The sequence below is a fragment of the Netta rufina genome, assembly GCF_964035555.1.
Source record: "Netta rufina genome assembly, chromosome: 5".
NCBI lineage: Eukaryota > Metazoa > Chordata > Aves > Anseriformes > Anatidae > Netta > Netta rufina.
The window spans coordinates 62007142-62025857 of record NC_140128.1 but is presented as its reverse complement, the minus strand read 5'-3'; the positions used below and the strand labels follow the sequence as shown (position 1 = coordinate 62025857).

The window sequence follows — 18716 nt, the reverse complement described above, 5'->3', positions numbered from 1 at the left end:
TACAACTACTAGGTACGAAAACTTGCGTGCTATAAAAAATAACAAACAAATCCCTTACTAAACCTGTGTGCAGGAGGGGAGTATTTTATCCTTCCCTAAAAGACAATCATCCAAAGACTCCCCAAATGGCTGCAGAAATACACATTTTGTTGTTGCTTCTCCCCACATACCGACAGATTTGGACAGAAGTCCTACTTCAATTTTAAAAGGTGCCACTGCATGACAGAGAGCAGCCGAGGTGATGGGTGTCCCCAGCACAGCCAGAATTCAAACTGGAGAACACGCTGGGATGGAGATGACTACCTGGAGAGTGAAATTTATAAGAAAACACTGCCAGAACTAAATACATGCAACTTGACAACGTAACCATCAAAAAGCAAGGGAAAAGCAACTACCAGACAGGCCAACAGCCGCACAAGACAAACTTGTGAGCCAAGGAACAGGACGGAGACACCCAGAAGTCCTCAGTTTTGGATTAAACAGACTCAACCACGCTAAGTAAATTTACAGAAAAACAGGTGTAAAACAGCCCTCTTCAACTGGGAGGGCAGAAGAGGTCTGGATAACGTAGAATGATTCACATGGAAGATCCACATATAAAATATCCCTTATATCCACAGAAAACAAGCAGTCCAACTCCAAGCTACTCACTTATCTGGAAGCTTACAGTAATAATTTCAGTCCTCTTGTGCTGTCTTTGCAAGTTTTACAATGCTAATTAAATAAATCCCAGAGGTCACAAGGTAAGGATAAAATTCTCAGTAATTAATCTGCTCAAATTGTAACTCAGTCTGATATTCCTGATGCTACGAACGAATCCTGTGACGAGCTGAAGAGTGAAAAACACATTTCAGCAAATGCCCAGCTAGAATCAACATCTTCCTGTCACTGAGATGACACAATTGCTAAAGAACTGTCAGGGCATCCAATATTGTTGCTGCGAGATAGCAGCCTTCCCTGAAGTACGGTACAGATGTGAAACAGAACAACAAAACGGGCCAGTCCAAAGATAAAAGCTTTTGACCTTTGCTCTGAACCGAAAATGTGAATCAGCAAAACCAGAGAGCAGTTGCTGTACCCTTTCGCGTGCACCTCAGCATATTTTAAGTCAGTTGTACTCGTTGTTTTTCACGCTCGTGCAGTCAGAGAGCATGTTCCTCCTCCTTTACTCGCGGTCTTGCCTGGTGTGAGATGTGGTTATGCCATCAGCACCTCCCTCCCGTATCACAGGGAACCAGCGTAGGAGCTACCCTTCGGATCCAAACCTGCATGCACCGTATCAGAGGGGGGTAATTGGGGAATAACAGCCACACCAAGGTCTTCAGAAGAGCGAGAGGAGACAGAATCCTTGGGATCTGACCTTGCTGTCTTCTCGGGCCTGGGCGCAGCAGAGAACCAGGCAGAGAGCACCAGGCAGCAGCGCAGCACAGCCACGCTGGCCAGCTGCCTACGGGGGCACGCGGCGCCTCACCTGGGAGGAGAGAACGGGAGAAAGGCGAGAACTCTCACATTTACAGGGCAGAGGCAAGGCAACGTGCGAGCAGAGGAGGAGTTAGGCCAGAAGACGCTGACAGATCCCTGAAACACCAGAAGTTTATCTCAGCCTTGCAAATGAGCGGGCCCGATAAGAAGAAAAGGCTTGAGCACTCTTTTAATCAGCTTTCTGAGGGCTAGAAAATATCCCCTTCGTTAGTCTTCTCAGCACCACGGGTTTGTTTCTCTCCTGCCCAGCACTGCTTCTGGTGCTAGCCTTTGGGAATCTCCGCTTCCAAACGTTGTCTCTCTGCATAGCACACGTTATTACTTGAAACATCTGCTCCTCGGGCTTAAGGAGACTGAATCAGCTTCCAAAATGGACGAGGCACTGGGTCAAGAAATTAAACCTTTAAGCTGCTGCTGAGTACAGCCTCGTGCTCTCATTACCAGGAGCAATCCTGCCTTACCTGACGGCTCTGCTCACTCGCTCCCCTCTGTCCCCGTGGCACGGCCAGCAAGGGGGACAGCAGCAGCTTCTTCACCCCCTGGATTATCTGCATCTTCCCAGTAACTATGTGGCAGATGCAGCAAGAACCAACAGTTGAGACTTCAGGGTGCTAACAGAAAAAAAATAATGCACTTTCCGAACAAGGAGCTGTGCCCAGGCTCTTTTTTAACTCAAAACATGCGTGCACTGGGAGCTCTGCTTGCCCCTCGAGCTCACTATCCATCTGCTGGGGCAATGATTTGAAAGACGAAAGCGTCACACACCACAAGTGAATTGTACCACCTGGTATTGTCTTTTATAGTCTCCCTCCTGTAAAGATGCTGAGAAGGAAGAGGGAAAACAACCCAAAGCCCTAGTTTTCAGATCTGCTCCTTTGAAGCAGTTCTGCTGCTCCTCTGTGATTCTCTTCTGAACATGCAGAGGGGATCTAAGAAAACTGCCTTGCCTGCTTCCAAGTGCATGCCAGGACAATGTCTACTGCTTGCTTGGCCAGTCTGCATCTCTCACCCTACTCCATAACATCTCCCTTGGCCTGGAAGGACAGCAAGTCCAGCTGTGAGACAGGGACAGAGGGTAAGCGGCGCTACTGCTCATCTGTTCCAAGAGAGCAGATGTATGCTCATCCAGCAAGACCTCAGGACACAATTCCTTCTGAAGGAAGAGGCAGAAGAGCTGAGGTGCCTGCTCCTTCACCTGTTCCCCTAAGTCCCCTCTCCTCCAGCAAAGGCGGCAGATGAATGCAAGGGACAGTGCCTCTTGAGGAAGGGTGACAGAAGGCGTACATCACCACCTCCTTTTGAAGCTGAGGTGGTAAAGCAAGCACCCCTCTGCTGGAAAGGTAAGAAATAAGAACTGGTGCACCTGAGATGCCTGTTGCATCCCCTTGAAGCAGAAAGAAGTCCCACGTTATGCTCCGGGCAGAATGATGGGCCTGGGGGAGATGAAGCACAACACCGTTACCTTCCTAGCAGAGAGGATGAGAGCAGGAGAGAAGCCAGGTGTCTCTTCCATCATTCTTCATCAAAGAGAAGGGATCAGAAGCATGCATGTGGCAGGGAGACTGGACAAACAATTGTTCATTTTCACCCTTCTGAACAGTGGGAACACATACTGAGGGACAGGGGGAGTAGTGATCTCCACCCTCACTCACCCATTCCCATTTAGGAAATGGGAACCATCAGCAAAAAGGTTGTCACCTTCCCTCCCACTTTCTCCCGTACGTGTCAAGAAACAAGAGGATGCTCAGATCTCCCATTCCACCACCTCTGTATGCCAGGGTGTGCATGCCCAGATCCCCCTTTCCTTCAGATGCAGGTGCACAGTGGGGAAAAAGAGGGAAAGCTCCCCGAATCCCTTTTCAGATGGAAGCGTACGAAGAAGCGCCCAGTGCCCCCTCTCCCCCATGAGTTTGCATGCGGCATGGGGGGCACCCAGTGCCTCCTGCCCTCTGGGTGCATTAGGGGGATCCAGTGCCCCCTCTCTCGAGTTTATGGTGAGGGGTACCCAATTTCTAGGGGGACCAGGCACAGTGTGTGTCCAGGAGGGCAGGATGCCCGGTGCTGCTGGATGTCTGAGACTTGGCCTCCTCGCCCCGTTATCTGTGAGACAGAGTGGTCCTTTCCCCGCAAACCCCATGTCCCCAAATGCATGTGGGTATCAAGCAGCACCCGTTCCCCTTCCTTATGTGACAGGCAGCACTCAGACCCCCCGTTCACCTCTGTGCGTGTGTTATGGGGGCAGAAAGGGCCACCTGGTAAACCCAGTGCCCCGTGCGAGCAGGGCGACCCTTTTTGGGGCGGACAGAGGGCAGAGACAGCCCCATAACCTGCTTGGGCAGAGGGGCCCAATCCCTGCCTCATGTGGTGTCTTTTGGGGTGGCGAAGGGTCTGTGGCTCCCCTGCTGAAGGGCCTGTGGCTCCCCAAAACATGCATGGCGGCGATGGGGCTATATTTTTGCCGTGCCCCCCACCCCAAAAGGGACGCCCACGGTGTCTGTGCGTGAGGCGTCCCCTCCTTATCCCTTCGGGGGACACTCAGTGACAGCCCCCACATAACGGGGAAGCCCATGAGGGCCTTGTGTGTGCGTCCCAGCTGCCAGAGGGGGGTTCCCCGGCCACACTCACGGTTCCAGTAGACGGGATAACACTCGGCGTTGACCACATCCACCTCGTACAGCCCGCTCCTCACGCACACCGGCTCCACCGCCTCGCCCTCCTCCCGCGGCTCGGGGCCGAGGGCTCGGAAGGCCAGCTCGATCCGCAGCGAGTCGTAGCCGATGAAAGGCTTCCAAGTCTTGCGGTCCTCCCGGTAAAACCAGCGCACCTCCTCGGCGCCCAGCTCCCGCACCACCTCGTAGCGGGGCCGCCCGCCGCCTCCCCCCCCCCCCGAGCGCGGCCGCTTCCTCTCGGGCAGCGCCGAGGCCGCCGGGGCGAAGCCGCTGCCGCCGCTCTCGCTGCTCGCCAGCCCCGCTCCCTCGCTGCCTTCGCCGCCGGTGCCGGTGGAGTAGCGCAGGGAGGCGCCGGATTCGGCCGAGTCGAACTCGCCGCCGCCGGCCGAGTCGCTCAGGCTGAGCCGCCGCGGAGGGGCGGCCTCCGGCTCCCCTTCGGAGGACGAGGTGGAGAGCGCGGCTCGGAGCTGGTGGTGCTGGTGCTGCTGGTGGTGCTGCTGCTGGTGGTGGTGGTGGAGGTGGTGGCGGCGAGGCGGGCGGACCAAGGGATGCTCCACGCCGCGGCTCTCCTCCTCCTCTTCCTCCTCCTCCTCCTCCTGCCCGTAGCAGCCACCGCCGCTTCCCCCGCCGCCGCTTTCCCCTCCGCCTTCCCCGGGCAGGTCCCAAGCGCCCTGCGGCTCGGGGTAATCCATGCCGCCCGGTGCTCTCCTCACTGCTCCTTCTTCTTCTCCTCGCTTCACCTCGGCCGCCCCCGCGCCGCCCGGCTCGCGGCTGCCGCAGCCGCCGCTGCCGGCTCCGGCTCCGGCTCCTCCGTTCGTCCGGGGGCGGCTCCGCATCGTCACGCGTGCGGCGACGCGGCCGGGGGCGGGCGGAGGCCTGAGGCGGAGCGGGGAGCACCGGGCGGGAGGGCGGGCGGCGGCTCGGGGGCCGCGGGGCGGCGCTGCCCTCAGGCGCCCGCCGGTGCCCGGAGCTCCCGGGGGGTGGCTCTGTGAGGCACCCCGAGGGGCTGTGAGGGGCTTTAGGCGGTCTTGAAGCGATCGTGAAGCGATTGTGGCACTCTCCTGAGGGGGTGTGAGGGGTGTATCGTAGTCTGGGGGGCTGTGGGGCGCCCTTTCTGCTGGCTGGTGTTAGTGCTGTGTTTGTAAAGGGGGACAGTGTGGGATTTTGGAGGCTCTGGAGGGTGTCTAGAGAAGGGTGATGAAGGTGGTGAAGGGGCTGAGCATGAGTCCTGTGAGGAACAGCGGAGGGAAATAGGGGGGTTTAGTCAGAATTGGAGGTTCAGGGGAGACCTTACTGCTCTCTGCAACTACCCAAAAGGAAGGTGTCGGCTGGAGGGTCGGCCTCTTCTCGCAGATAACAAGTGATAGGACCAGAGGGAATGGCCTCAAGTTGTGCCACGGGAGGTTCAGGTTGGAAACGAGGAGACATTTCTCCTCAGAAAGAGCAGGCAGGCGTTGGGACGGGTTGCCCAGGGAGGTGGTGGAGTCACCGTCCCTGGGGGTGTTCAAGGAGAGGTTGGACAGAATCACAGAATTTCTAGGTTGGAAGAGACCTCAAGATCATCGAGTCCAACCTCTGACCTAACACTAACAGTCCCCACTAAACCATATTCCTAAGCTCTACATCTAAACGTCTTTTAAAGACCTCCAGGGATGGTGACTCCACCACTTCCCTGGGCAGCCCATTCCAATGCCTAACAACCCATTCGGTAAAGAAGTTCTTCCTAACATTCAACCTAAAACTCCCCTGGTGCAACTTAAGCCCATTCCCCCTCATCCTGTGGTGCCTGGGGCGTGGTTTAGTGGGTGACAGTGGTGGTAATGGAGCAGTTGGACCAGATGATCTTGGAGGGCTTTTCCAACCCTAATGATTCTCCGATTCCATGATTTGTATGAGGACCCTCCCCACCCATATCTAATGGGGTGCTCACCTCTGTGTGTGCTTGGGGGGGTCGCACCCTGTGGCAGCAACCAGACCCTGCAGGCGAACGGGTGACAGCCACACTCAGGGAAAGGCTGTGTGAGGTGTCCTCATGGGGGATGCATGTGCAGCAAGGCCCCAGTCCTCCAAACGCTAGTTATGACCACCAAAATGGGAGGTTTTGGGGCTCACCTGTGCTCATTGATGTGCCCCCAGTACGCCCCTCGCAGTCGGCCGGAAAGGGGTCCAGATGTATATGGGTGCTGCATGATAAAACACCCATCAGCCTGTGTCAGGAACAAGGGTGAGGGAGGGTGCCAGGGCTTCATACCTGTCTGAGACCAATCCCGGCCCCCACCACACACCCATGGTTGGATCACTTCTCTGTGTGCAAGTCTCCCCCCATCCTTTCTCATGGCCATTGTGTGGGTGGGAAAGGGCGAGACTCCCAGAAACACACCCCGGCTTACTGGGGTGGGGTCACCTGTTTATGAGAAAACCCCCTTTTCGCAACACGCCCGGGAGCGACGAGGTGGTGCGAGGGTATGTGAGCGATACTCCTATCTCACCAACACCTCAGGGGAGGAGGGAGCTGATAACCTGTGCTGTTGTCACATCTGTGTGCGCAGCATCCCCGCTGCCTTACACACCCATCCAGGCATTACAGCCAGCAGCTCACCGTGTTGGTCTGCAGCCTCCAGCCCTCTGCCCCCTGCAGTCGGTCAAGAACTACCCCCAAAAAAAACACAGCCAGCGTGCAGGCAGGGAAGTATTGTCAGTGTCACATACATCTCTGTGCCTCCAGCCCTAAATCCCTGCCTGTGTCATTCCCCTTCTTGATTTACAGCAAAACCTCTCATAGCCCTGCATATCAGTTGTGGAAAAACAGGGTGCAGTGTTCCCTGATTCCCCCATCTCCTACTGGAAATGGGATTTCACATGTTTAATACACCATTCCCTTCCACTTGGCTCCATCCTACAGTCTGCTGCAGCAACAAGGGAACTTCTGTGTATTGCGTGGCATTGTATCTCCCAAAATAGGCTTGTGCCCTACCTCCTACATCCGCTGTCAGTGAGGGAATCCTGTTAATGGAGTGTGTTAAAACACAGAGAGGCCAGATTAAGTTCAGGAAGGATGGCTGAAGCTTTTAAAAATGTTCACTGTGGGTGAATGCATCTTGAATGCATCGGCAACACTTTTCAATCCTGAAAGCTCCAAGAATTTTGTTAGCTTTCAGGAACCTCCACCACAGGAGCTTTGTGCGCGCTTGTTCTACCTTCTCAGATGGGGAAAGAGGAAAGAGAGAAGATAAGGTACAAGCAAGAAGTCACCAGAGGAAGCTGTGCTAGGGCATTTGGCTTCGCATCCCTGTAGCTACAGGGATATGATCTGTTTAACTTAACCTTTGCATTTCTCATGAAGTCCACAAGGTAAGCTCTCCATGAAACCTGTCCCAGACTTTCCTCTGCAGTGGGGAAGAAAATGCTAGTTGCCTTGTAGGTTGTTTTGAAGACACATCTCATGGGATTCTCTCTTTTCATCCTTCTTTCTGCCAAAGCCAGTGGGATTTCATGATCTTTTGTCATTCAACAAGTGTTTCACTCTTCTTCAAGTCATCCTACTCAAGTTCTCCCTCCTTTTGCTTCTTGTCTGAGACAGCAAGGAAAGATTGCCCAAGTGAACAAGGGGCACATTAAATGTTCTTCACCTTATTGATATAATTCTTTCAGATGATTTGATCTGTGATTCCATGGTTTATTTCCTGATGTGCATTTCTGGAGGTGTTTGTCTGCTCTCCCTATGCAGACTCTATTTTCTTGTCCATAGTGTCTCTCTAGACAATAGGCAAGAAGACTTTGTTCATCATCATCAAGCTGAACCACACCATCGAGAGTTGCAATTTGACTTTTCCATTACAGCCATCTTGGAGATCAATGGAGATACATGGCCTGAAAACTGGCTTATCAAATTGCCAACAAAGACACCCAAAAAAGTCCCATTATCGTTCACTTTGAATTTGTGGGGAAGGTCTTGAAGGGGTAGACTGGTGCAAATGGAAGTTGAGAGTCCAAACCTCTCTTATCTGAGCTCGAAAGAGGATTATTTTCCTCTTTATGCTGTTAACAGCTCTCAGCTCACAGGCGTAGAGTAGCGTGAAATCTTCTGACATGACACAGGACTCAACTCCCATCACCACAGATCTACATGAAATAAAAAATAAATGTATGAACTTCCTTTACGACGAGAGGACAGAAGTTTCCTTGCCGTGGAACAAATGTAGTGGAAGAATGTATCTGTCTGTATGGAAGTTTTAAAGCAAAGGTACATTAATTTTGAAGTGTCATTTGTATAGCACTGTGAATTTCCATGCAGGCTAAGACCAGTGGCTGCTGTGTTTGCTGTACCATGGGACCTTCACAGAAGGCTTCTGCAGACTGTATATGCATACATATTTTCTTCCTGCAGAGTTCATACAGTTAGCAATTTCCATTGAGAGTATAAAGTAATGCAAATCACCTCTGAATATCCTCCAATTTTAAAAATTACTTAAAAAAAAAATGTGCACACAAGAACTGGACTTTAAATTTTACCATCAGCTTCACTAAAAACAAGAGTCACATACTCTGCTGCTTTCCAGGGTACAGACTAAGCAAGAAGTCCTTCTGAATTTACAGATTATGTCCACATGATCCTGCACTGTGCTGGATAATTGCTCCTACGCGTATGACTTTGCACTTGCCTGTCCTAAGGCTTCCTTTAACTAACCTCATTTTACCAGGTAGCTTGGATTGCTTTTGTCACTCTGCTGTCTTTGTTTTCCTGACAAGCTACTCTTGTTAATGCAACTTTAAACAGCATAGTCAGTTTTGAAATTATTATGGTTCACAAATGATGCAATCATGCTGTATTTTCTTCCAGATCCTAAATACAATGAATAGCACAAGTCCAAGTGCTTGCAAGAGTCCATTAGAAACAGTCTTTATTCATTGATGAATCCTTTATAACAAAGCCATTTTAAGATCTTTCCATTAGCTATTTTTAAGCCATTTATTATGCACTCATATTGATTTTGTATACATTTTTTTCTTCAAATCTGGATACAGTGCAGCACTGAGTCAACACAGCTACTGCTATCAACTGTATCCGTGATTTTATTAAGGAACAAGGTGAAATTTGTTCTTTGACAGGAACCAGTTCCCATGAAAGCTGATGATTACCTTTTCATTACATCCCCGCTCTCCATCTCCTTATTAATTGGTACGCACCACTTCATTATACCTAGGTCAGAAGAGGTGTCAGGCAAACCAACGTGAAATTATGTGGCTTTGCCTCAGTCACGCTCTTCAAATATTGACACAACACTGATTTTCACCTTAGAAATGCTCTTCTGGCCCATTTCTAAACTCTCACATTCCCACCCTGTGTGAGAACAGTCGCCTGAAGAGCCAGCTCTTAAAACCCTGACGTGCAAGTCCTCTAGACCTGCTGCTTTTAAAATGTCACTTGTGCTGTTTAATGTTCTTTTTTTAAGTTGCTTGCCTGGGAAGCATTTCATCATCATTATATAATGTGGAAACGGCATTCAACTTTGTCCCAAATGCAGGCAGGAAATATTTATCAAACACTTCTGCTTTTTCAGTTTCACAGCTATCCAAATATATTTGGATACACTGAGAGTGTTAGTAATTGGACTCTGCTAAAATACTGTTCATCAAATTAAGCAGGCTTCCAAAAAATCTTTGCTTACAACATGATATTATCTGCACAGGGAACATTAACTCTCTGGCTCCGTTAAAAGGGACGTTGGTCAACTGAGCTAAAAATCCCCCCTGGCAAGAGTTTTGTCCTAGTATCGGACATGGGAGGCTTGTCTATGTTTATCTTTTCCTTGAACGCCAGTGGGTTCAGTACAGCTCCTATGCCAAGGTCAAATGTGCCTTTCTCTAGATCTGAGATGTTCTTCCAAGGCCATGGCTCCGTGTCCCTTTTTCCTCTGCTGCAAGCAGCAGCAGAATATCCTGCTAGCTGTAAAAGATGAGAATTAGGGGGCAAGGAGAGGGTCATTTCCAAGATTTCAAACACTCTCTCTCAATGCAGCATTGTTCAATTGTATTTTTTTTTTCTTTTTTCTTTTTTTTTTCTTTTGCCTTTGTTCCAGGGTAAACAAAAGGAAGAAAGCAATGTAATGACCACTGGCAGAAGTGTTTACCCTTTCAGACTTCGTTCTGGCAAAGCCCAAGTGCATACTGAACGTTAAGTGCTCACCTGTGCATTGGTGAGACTCACAGAAAGCCGTGCACAGGCAGATTGCTGGCAGCGTTTGCAAAGAAAAGGCTGAACTAGAGCTGTGCCTGAGCTCAGCGGCTACATCTCCTCCTGAAGGTACAGATTTTGCCCTTCATACAGTTGTGAATCAGTGCAGGGTGAGTGCCACATCCCTGGAAGTGCCCAAGGCCAGGCTGGATGGGGCTGGGGGCAGCTTGGGCTTGCAGGAGGGGGTCCCTGCCCATGGCAGGGGCTGGAATGAGATGATCTTTAAGGACCCTTCCAACCCAAGCCATCCTGTGCTCACAGAGGTGGATAAAACACCTCTCCCAGAAATGTGATTGCAATCCAGATGCACGTCCTGCACCAGCGAGAGCCCTTCAAACCGAGCTTCTCCTCCTGGATCTTTGGACTTGATGATCTTGAAGGTCTATTCCAACCTAGATGATTCTATGATCCCTCATAGAACATTGACATAGTCCAGCTCCACAGCTGTCAACAGCTACTCCATGTACACTCTGTCCTGTAAATGATGCCATCTCATTTCTAGGCTATTTCCTTTCTTCCTGGAATATTCTTCCAAGAAAGTTTGTTTTGCCACATGTCCCTTAGCCCTGGGATTTGGGCAGTTGCCAGTGTTAGAGGGGTCACTCTCACTGAATTTCTTTCTTCGTTGCTAGAGATGGTGAGTATGAATGATGTAGAAAAGGTGGTGTAGAAACTTTGTGGTGTTTTTCACCAATTATACCAGGATGCAGAAAATGCCCAAAGTGTGGGCACATGGGAGACATGGTAGTGCCAGGACCTTGGGAACACTTGGCACTAGAAGTGCATTTGGGTCACTGTCAGTGCAATGGGGTGTGAAATCCTGGCTTCACTGGGACCTACATGGGTAGTGCCAGGGTTAAAGTCTCAGCTGCTCTCTGTGGCTCATTCTTCCCCCTCCCAAGCGTTTATTAATGTCAATTGATCACAATCCACCGGCTGTATTTCTGGCTCAAACTTAAGATAACTGTTAGGCAGGATGAATCATAAGAGATGCAAAATGCATTACCTAGTCCTCACAGCACGCGCTGTTATAGGAAAGCATAGTAGCAACGCTCATCACTGCATCCTTGATAGAGGTCCTGAAGGGCATATTTGACTTCGAGCATGAGAACTGTGATGGAAACACTCACGTAAAGTCAGATACTGTCTTAAATAGCTTACTGAAGCAGAGTCTGATTCAGAAGCCCTTTAGGCCGGCACCTGATGCACGAGATGAAAGCACTACATCTTGGTGAGATGACACCGGATAGTAGTGAGTGACCTTGGATCATCTTTGTCATATTGCCCTGGTAGGAATGTCCTTATGACTATTTTTTTTAGTAGGTAAGATGGGATCTTTGCCTTGTGTGGCTGTAGCATGTGTGGAAATGTGCAGGAGGGTTGTGGAAAGCTGCTATGGTAGCGTGCAATGTCCCTGGGCAGTCCTCAGGTGACAGCTAGCGCCAGGCCTGATGCCAGCTATAAATACACCACACTGCATTCACTACGTGGAAGCGCTTTCTTCAGGAGCCTTCAACTCCTACAAGCCTCAGCACACTCTAATTTTGCTCTTTTCTGAATGTTCCAGCTCCTTTGTTGACAGATGTATTCACTTCTCCTCCGACATGCTGCTAAAAGGTCTCCTCCTTCACATCGTGCCTGGCAGGAGGCTTGGACTGTGGTTCTGCAAACCTGAGAGGGACCAAAGGCTGACTGCTCCTGTGGTGTGTGCAGGCAGGAGATCTCCTCTCTGTTCGTGGTGGAAGTCTTGTTAGAGCCAGTAACACAGGGCCTGGCAAGGAGAGGAAGAGAAGGGCCTTGAGAGTGAGCTCTCCCTGGTTAAACTCATTTTGCCTTCACGTTATCCAAGATCACTCTAGCCTTACAGCCTGAAATGAGACAGCCTGTACTCATACGGCACAGGGGGATCAAAAAGGGAAGGAACAAGCATCTGGCGTGGAAAATCTGCCTCTGGTAGAAAATCTGACTGTGTCGGGAAATCCAACTGCAGTGGAAATTTTCCAAGGACTCAGGTTATTTGAAAGGCCACGCAAACAAATTACCTCCCTATCTCTTTGCAGAGGTAGACAACCACCTAATCACAAAATACACCTTTTGCTTCCCATCAATTTGTATTCTTTTACACCAGCCTGCTGTCCAAACATCTCACATTCATATAGAGCATGGTGACATATAACAGCATGTCCAAAACCTCCTGCCTGGGCCACGTGGATGGGGACACAGCGTGGCTGCTCCATGGACAGGATTCCTCCTGCTTCCAACGTGTGGATCTGGCATAAATGAAGTAATTGAACTCTTTCAGAATATTTTCCCATCTTCATAAAGTTGAATCATACAACTTTCCAGAAACTTAGGGAAAAGCTTATTGGTTTTAAAGGTCCCAGCTCACCGCAGCCTTTTCAGCCCACGTGAACCTGGTGGATGGTTAGCAGCCTCCGGTCCTGCTTTTACATCATGCTTGTAAAGCAAGCTGTAATGGGTGGATCTGCAAACAGTGCTGCTTGTTATGATCCGTGCCCTGTTCCCCACACAGGCACTTGCACTGGAAAACAGGTGCCTGCCCTCTCAAGTTATCCAGGTGCAAGTCTGGGATTTGGAGTGGGTGAGGGATGAGCAAATGATTTGTGTCGCTCTCACCATATCTGATTCCACGCCCTCATCAAAGGGTTGGCTTTCCTTCGGGTCTGTATCACCTGGATGTTACATGGGATTTGTACTTCACAAGGGAGATTCTGGTAAGAGAGGCACACATCCAAAGCTGGTGTCAGCACTACAATTGCCTCGCTGAGCAGCACGAGTAATGACAGGTTTAATGACATGAACGTCCGTACTCAGATGGCAACGTCCCGTGCCCCATTCTCTTTTTACAGGGATTTTAAATCAGCTTTTTCTGCTGGGGGGAGTAAAATCAGAAGCACATTCTGTATTGCCACCTGGCCTGGCCTGGGTGGGCAGATCATGACTTGGGAAGGTAAAGCCCCATCAGACAGAATGGATTTGTTGCCATTAAACCTTGACAAAACTGCCAGCAGACGGTCTGTTTGTTTGTCACTTTCTGTTCTGGTTCTTAACAGATGCAGAGAAGAACATTTTGAGGAGGGAGGGTAGCTGGATGGCAGGGACTTGGCTTTATCCACATCCATGGGACTCATACAGGTGTCAGGATGCTGCCTCTAGAGCTTTCATTGCCTCATGTCTGAGACAGGCTTCAGTGAGAGTAGCCCAGAGAAAGTGACTGTCCTTCCTGCTGCTTTTTGCTATGCCCTGAAAACTGCTCAAAAGGAGAGACAACTTCCGCTGCTCCTACTATTTTGTGAATTTTGTTTTCCTTTTCCTTCTCCATCAATTGCATCTGCTTTCCTTCTTTCCCTTTCTAACCTGGAAGAGCTAGCCAAGAATCCGTATTTTGCAACTGTTGTAAGTCTGATTCTGGGAAAGCCATATCCAAGGAGAGAGCCCAAAGCTAGCAAAAATGTGTCAGGTTTGAGGGCTGTTGCTAAGGTGAGGGAAGTGTCTGTTTCTTCAGCAGCCAAATCACAAATGAGAGTCAAAGTCAAGCAGTGATTTCTATTTTTATTGGCCTTCTCTGTCTACTTTGCATTCATTGTACCTTTTTGTAAAAAGAAATCACTATCACTTGTATTGCCTGCAGAAAGCCAGAGATGATGATGATGATGATGATGATGATTATGATGATTGGCACATGGTGGGACCAAAACCAGAAGCAAGGACATCAGCATATCCTTTGGGGATGAGTTATATGGCAGAATAAATGCCTGCAGGATGAGGTCTCCCTGACAGCTGGACTACTGTAGGATTTTGTTGTCTGATGTGATCACATCACCTGGATCAAGGTATTAGATCACTTTTTTCCCTTGTGGCCCTGATCATTGAACATCCTTGCTCTGAAAAGAGTCTGAGCACTTTCACCATATGCTTTGAGGACAAGGACTGCTGAAAGTGCTCTGAGCTATGGTGTCCCAGCAGTGGACTCTTGGCCATGGTTTTGGGCACAGCTACACAAGCAAACACAGACACTGCAAAAGTGCAATCCCTTCTCCTTTATCAGTCTCTCCATGGCAATCCCCAGTGTAAAAGGCCTTCTCCAGGTGGTTTCCCTTATCTCTGTGGTATGCTCCAGCTCATTTATGCCATCTAAATTAGTAGCAATACTTACAAAAAACAACCCCCTGCCCTGTGGCCTTTTTCTTAGTGCCATGCTGCCTCCCTTGCTCTCACATGCATCTTTTACTTTTTATGGGGCTTGAGGGCTCTTTGGCTTGTGGACATGCCAGCAAACAATACCCGGCTCTGTGTCCATGAACAAAGCACTCCCCACGCAGCTCAGCTCCCACCAGCCTTGGCTTTCTCTCGTGTTTTCAGCAGTGCCCCCTTCCTCCTACATGAAGCTCGCCCCTTCCTTGGGTTCTCTCCTTCAGGTCAGCTCGAAAATACTGTGCTCAGAGCAGCCAGCAGAAGCTCCTTGTTTTCACCTCTGGATGCTGGTGCGCGTTATACATCAGTCAATTGCACTCAAGTGGAAGGACCCTTTGGCTTTACATGAACTCATTAGTGAGCTTCTCTATGGGTTTGGTTCAGTCAAGTCAACAGGAGCCTTTCCAGGGTCTTGCATGTGCTTTGGGACCAGCCCTTCATGGTTTACTCATTTTACTCAGATGTAGGCACCTGAGGCCCCTCCAGCTGCCCTCTCTACCCCGAGGGATGTTTTCTGTCCCCATCACCCCAGCCCTGCAGTGGATTTTCCTCTGTCTGTGCAGCAAAAGTCAGGGCAGGCTCTGTGCAGCCAGCCCCCATCCACTGGCCCCAAGGTATGAAGCTGGTGGAAGGGTTGCTCCACACCGAGCAGCCCAGCCCTCTCCACCCTGCTCCTGCTCCGTGCAACCTGCTCCTTCCTTCACCCAACAGAGTAACAGAGACTGCCTTAATGTGTCTGGAAAGATCACTCCAGGTAACAAGTTTGGGGAATTCAAGCTTCCTTCTGGGCTGATTTCAGCCCAGCAGGTGAAACATTACTCGGTTAATTGTTCTTTAAGCTCTGAAATGGTTTTTCTATCATGCTTTGATTTGCAGACGATGATACTCATTTATTTCAGATCATGCTTTCCCTGTCTTTTAGCAACAGCACAGCTGGAAACTCAGAAATGCCTGGTTAGGTTGGAACATACCTACCATGTCCCAGAGGCTTTAGTGGCTCTTCATAAATATGATTATGAATGATTTAAAGGCTTTATCCAAATCAGAGCACCACAGTGCTATGTGGGGTGCCAAACAAAGAGGTGCAACTGTGTTTGTCCCCAAAATGTGCAATTTCTACTACACTATTGGCAGAGAGTAAAGCGAAGTATTGAACAATGGTGTGGCTTGTGGAAGACACGGGGGTCTTTTGTAGGGTCTGGACATGAACCCAGCTCAGGAGGTATCTGGCTGCTCTCTGAGCTTTCTGGCAGGGCAAACTTTGTTCAAACAGCAGCTGTTCCTTCTCTCCCTTCTGTCCTTAGGGCGCCTCTTAAAGAAGGAGCGGGGAAAATTCTCTGTGATGAAAACAGCACTACATGAAAGGGCTGAGGCTCGCGTCCCCTGCAGCCCCATTCCTGGCCCATCCTTCTCTCTTGGCAGAAGGAGGGAGGTAGTGCTGGGGAGAGAAGATATTAGTGCACGCATTTCACCCAGCTCCAGGAAGGCACAACTGGGTCCATGCTCTGTGATAGGCAAGTCCAGACATTTTTAAGTACAGCTAAGCTGGCTGCAATTCTGTGCTAGATAAATGCTGTTTGTGAGTCGATTGATAAAAATCTGCCATGTATTTAAATAAATGCCTTAGGAGTCTTTTTTTTTTTTTTTTTCCTTTTTTTTTTTTTTCCCTTTCCCTTTTTCTTTTTCTTTTTTTCTTTTTGCTGGAGTTTGCTAGCTTTTCCACAGCAGGACTATCCCAAGCATTTGGAGCCCATCTGCAGTAACTGAGCATCCAGCATTATCCAAAAGGAAGTGACAGGGGGATCAGGGATTTAAACTTCCTACCTCCCGTGGCTCCTTACAAGCATCATTGAAAGTGATCTTTTCAGACTTACCCTGCAATGATGAGACACTCCGTGTTTGTTTTTTTTTCTCACCCCGTCTCCACATTTTCATTTCCAGATTTACTCACCAGCAGAGAGAGCTGCTCATGGAAACCCAGCCCTTCATCGCTGCTGGCAAAGTGCTGATTTTTCATGTCGTGTAGCTTCTGTGGAACACCACCAGGAAATAATACAATAAGTGATTTAGAAATCCACATAGAAATTTTAGTAATAAGTAGCAATAAGTCTAATTACAATAAACCAGCACTTATCTGAGTCTCTCACACAAAATTTGTGCTTTTCAGATGCAATTCTGGTCTCTGCAGGTATCTAGCAGCGTTGACAGAAGAAAGGAAATGTTTAAGCAATTAGAACCCTTCTTTTTGTGGCATGTTTTCTTTCCAAGACAATCAATATCCTCAAGACATCATCTGCAGTGTATAAAACTACACGTAGAAGTCCTGAGGAACTGGAACTGCACCCAAACTGTCGCTCTGCACACAGCAGATACCTTACTTTCACTGCAAAACTCGAATCACACATGATTTCTTGAAGGTCAATGACCGTAAACTGAAATTTTTTGTATTAGGCAATGTTAATCGGATTGAGGCTGATCTAATCAAAGATGTGAGGAGTCGGCTTCGGCTCTGCTTGGCAGCATGAAGCCTGCTAATCCAAGTGCCACAGATGCTGAGACATTCCTTCATATGCTATGAGCCAAGCCCTGCAAACTGCCAAGTGCTTCCTCTGAAATTCATGGGAACCGGGAGTGCGTGGCACCTGGCAAGACCAAGCTTGCTGCAAAAACCCTTTGCAGAGGACAGGGTTTACATACCAGAGCCTGGTGTAGTAAACTGAGTGTGGCCCCAGCCTTGCTGTCTGCCAGCACGAGCCGAGAGCCGAGCATGGTGCAGGGAAGCTTGTAAACCAGGGTGGGGAGTCTGCAGCCCGAGCGGGTATGGACTGGAATTTCATTCATACATCCTGGATCACATGGCTCATTCTGCCATGGTTTTACAATAAAACCTTAGCTAACATGTTAGCAAAGCTTATTTTGCCCTGAGAAAGGAAAAGGTTCCCCACTGTTATCAGTGAAATACATCGGATCCATTGCACAACTCTGCTGGGAAACGTGCAGGGGTGCTCAACAACTACTTATCCAGCCTGTGTCTAGACTTGGCATTGACTTTGTGCACCACAAGAGAACTGAACTTGATTAAACCTTCACACCAAATCCAGACGGAGAATGGGAAAAGGCAGATTTCCCTTCTTGATCTGTGAGTGCCATTTTCAGGAGCATGCAACTTTTGGGGCTCCAAATTCTGGGTGTGCAAAGGTAAACACGTGCTGATGAGACACACACCCACATATTAAGAGATGGTCCCCACAGCTCTGCAGAAGGGTAGGTCACGTATTGTGGAGTTGTGGTTTTGACTAAGAGAGGATGTGATCTCAGGGCCAAGACCAAAGGCAAAACAAAGGGACTGAAGGGCAGAACTTCCTTGCCAAATCTTTGCTGATAGTTCGTGCTTTGAAGCTCATCCCTTTAGTCATTATCCTGAAGCCAAGTTCACCAAAATGGTCATGAATGTTTTTTAACCATTCCTGCAAGAAAATGCTTCTACAAAACCAGCTTGCCAGGTAGTTGATATCCTTTCTTACCAGTTACTTTTATCTCTGGGTTGAGCAAAGTACATGACATATGCTTTCATCTGATCTGGAGGCAGGTTGAGCAGAGAAGGAACTGGTTGGCCGTTGTGAGATGGAGAGGAGATTACAGGAGCATTACATCAATTCTGCACAAACAACAAGCTGGCTGATTGAGCCCGTGAGAGGCAATAATCAGGGCTCACCCCAAAATATTTGGTGCACCTGGTTTGTTGGGGGTGTGATGAAACCTTTTACAGGGAAGTGTTTATGAGCTCCGAGACTCCTGTTCTTCCAGTGCCCACCAGGGACCTGACGTGCCATGCAGACACGCTGCTCAGCCCGGGACTGTCTGCTCTGGGTGCTCACATGGGGGCACCCTGCTCCTGGAGCACAGAGCAGATATTTTGGGGTGGGTCCTCATGGGGTCAGTGTGAATCTACACGGTAGGTTCTACCTTACTTCATGTTTTCCATCATTTCACCTACTCTAGCACCCATGAGCTGGATAATGAAATTTGACCTAGTACTGACGACTACTAACAGAGGGTCATTAGAAGGCAGTTTAAGAGATCGTTTCCCTCTTTACACATTTACTGCTTTATGT

The 18716-nt window shown here is 49.2% G+C and overlaps 1 protein-coding gene across 1 annotated transcript in view; it reads right to left on the bottom strand.

Moving 5' to 3' along the window:
- Window positions 1–4843, bottom strand: part of DDHD1 (DDHD domain containing 1) — a gene marked incomplete at its 5' end in the record, with an annotated part of 65367 nt that extends 60524 nt beyond the window's left edge. Inside the window, one exon of the mRNA XM_084287326.1 lies at window positions 4108–4843. Within this exon, the coding sequence (XP_084143452.1) occupies window positions 4108–4843 (736 nt within the window). The remainder of the gene's footprint in view (window positions 1–4107) is intronic.
- Between the last annotated feature and the right edge of the window lie 13873 nt (window positions 4844–18716).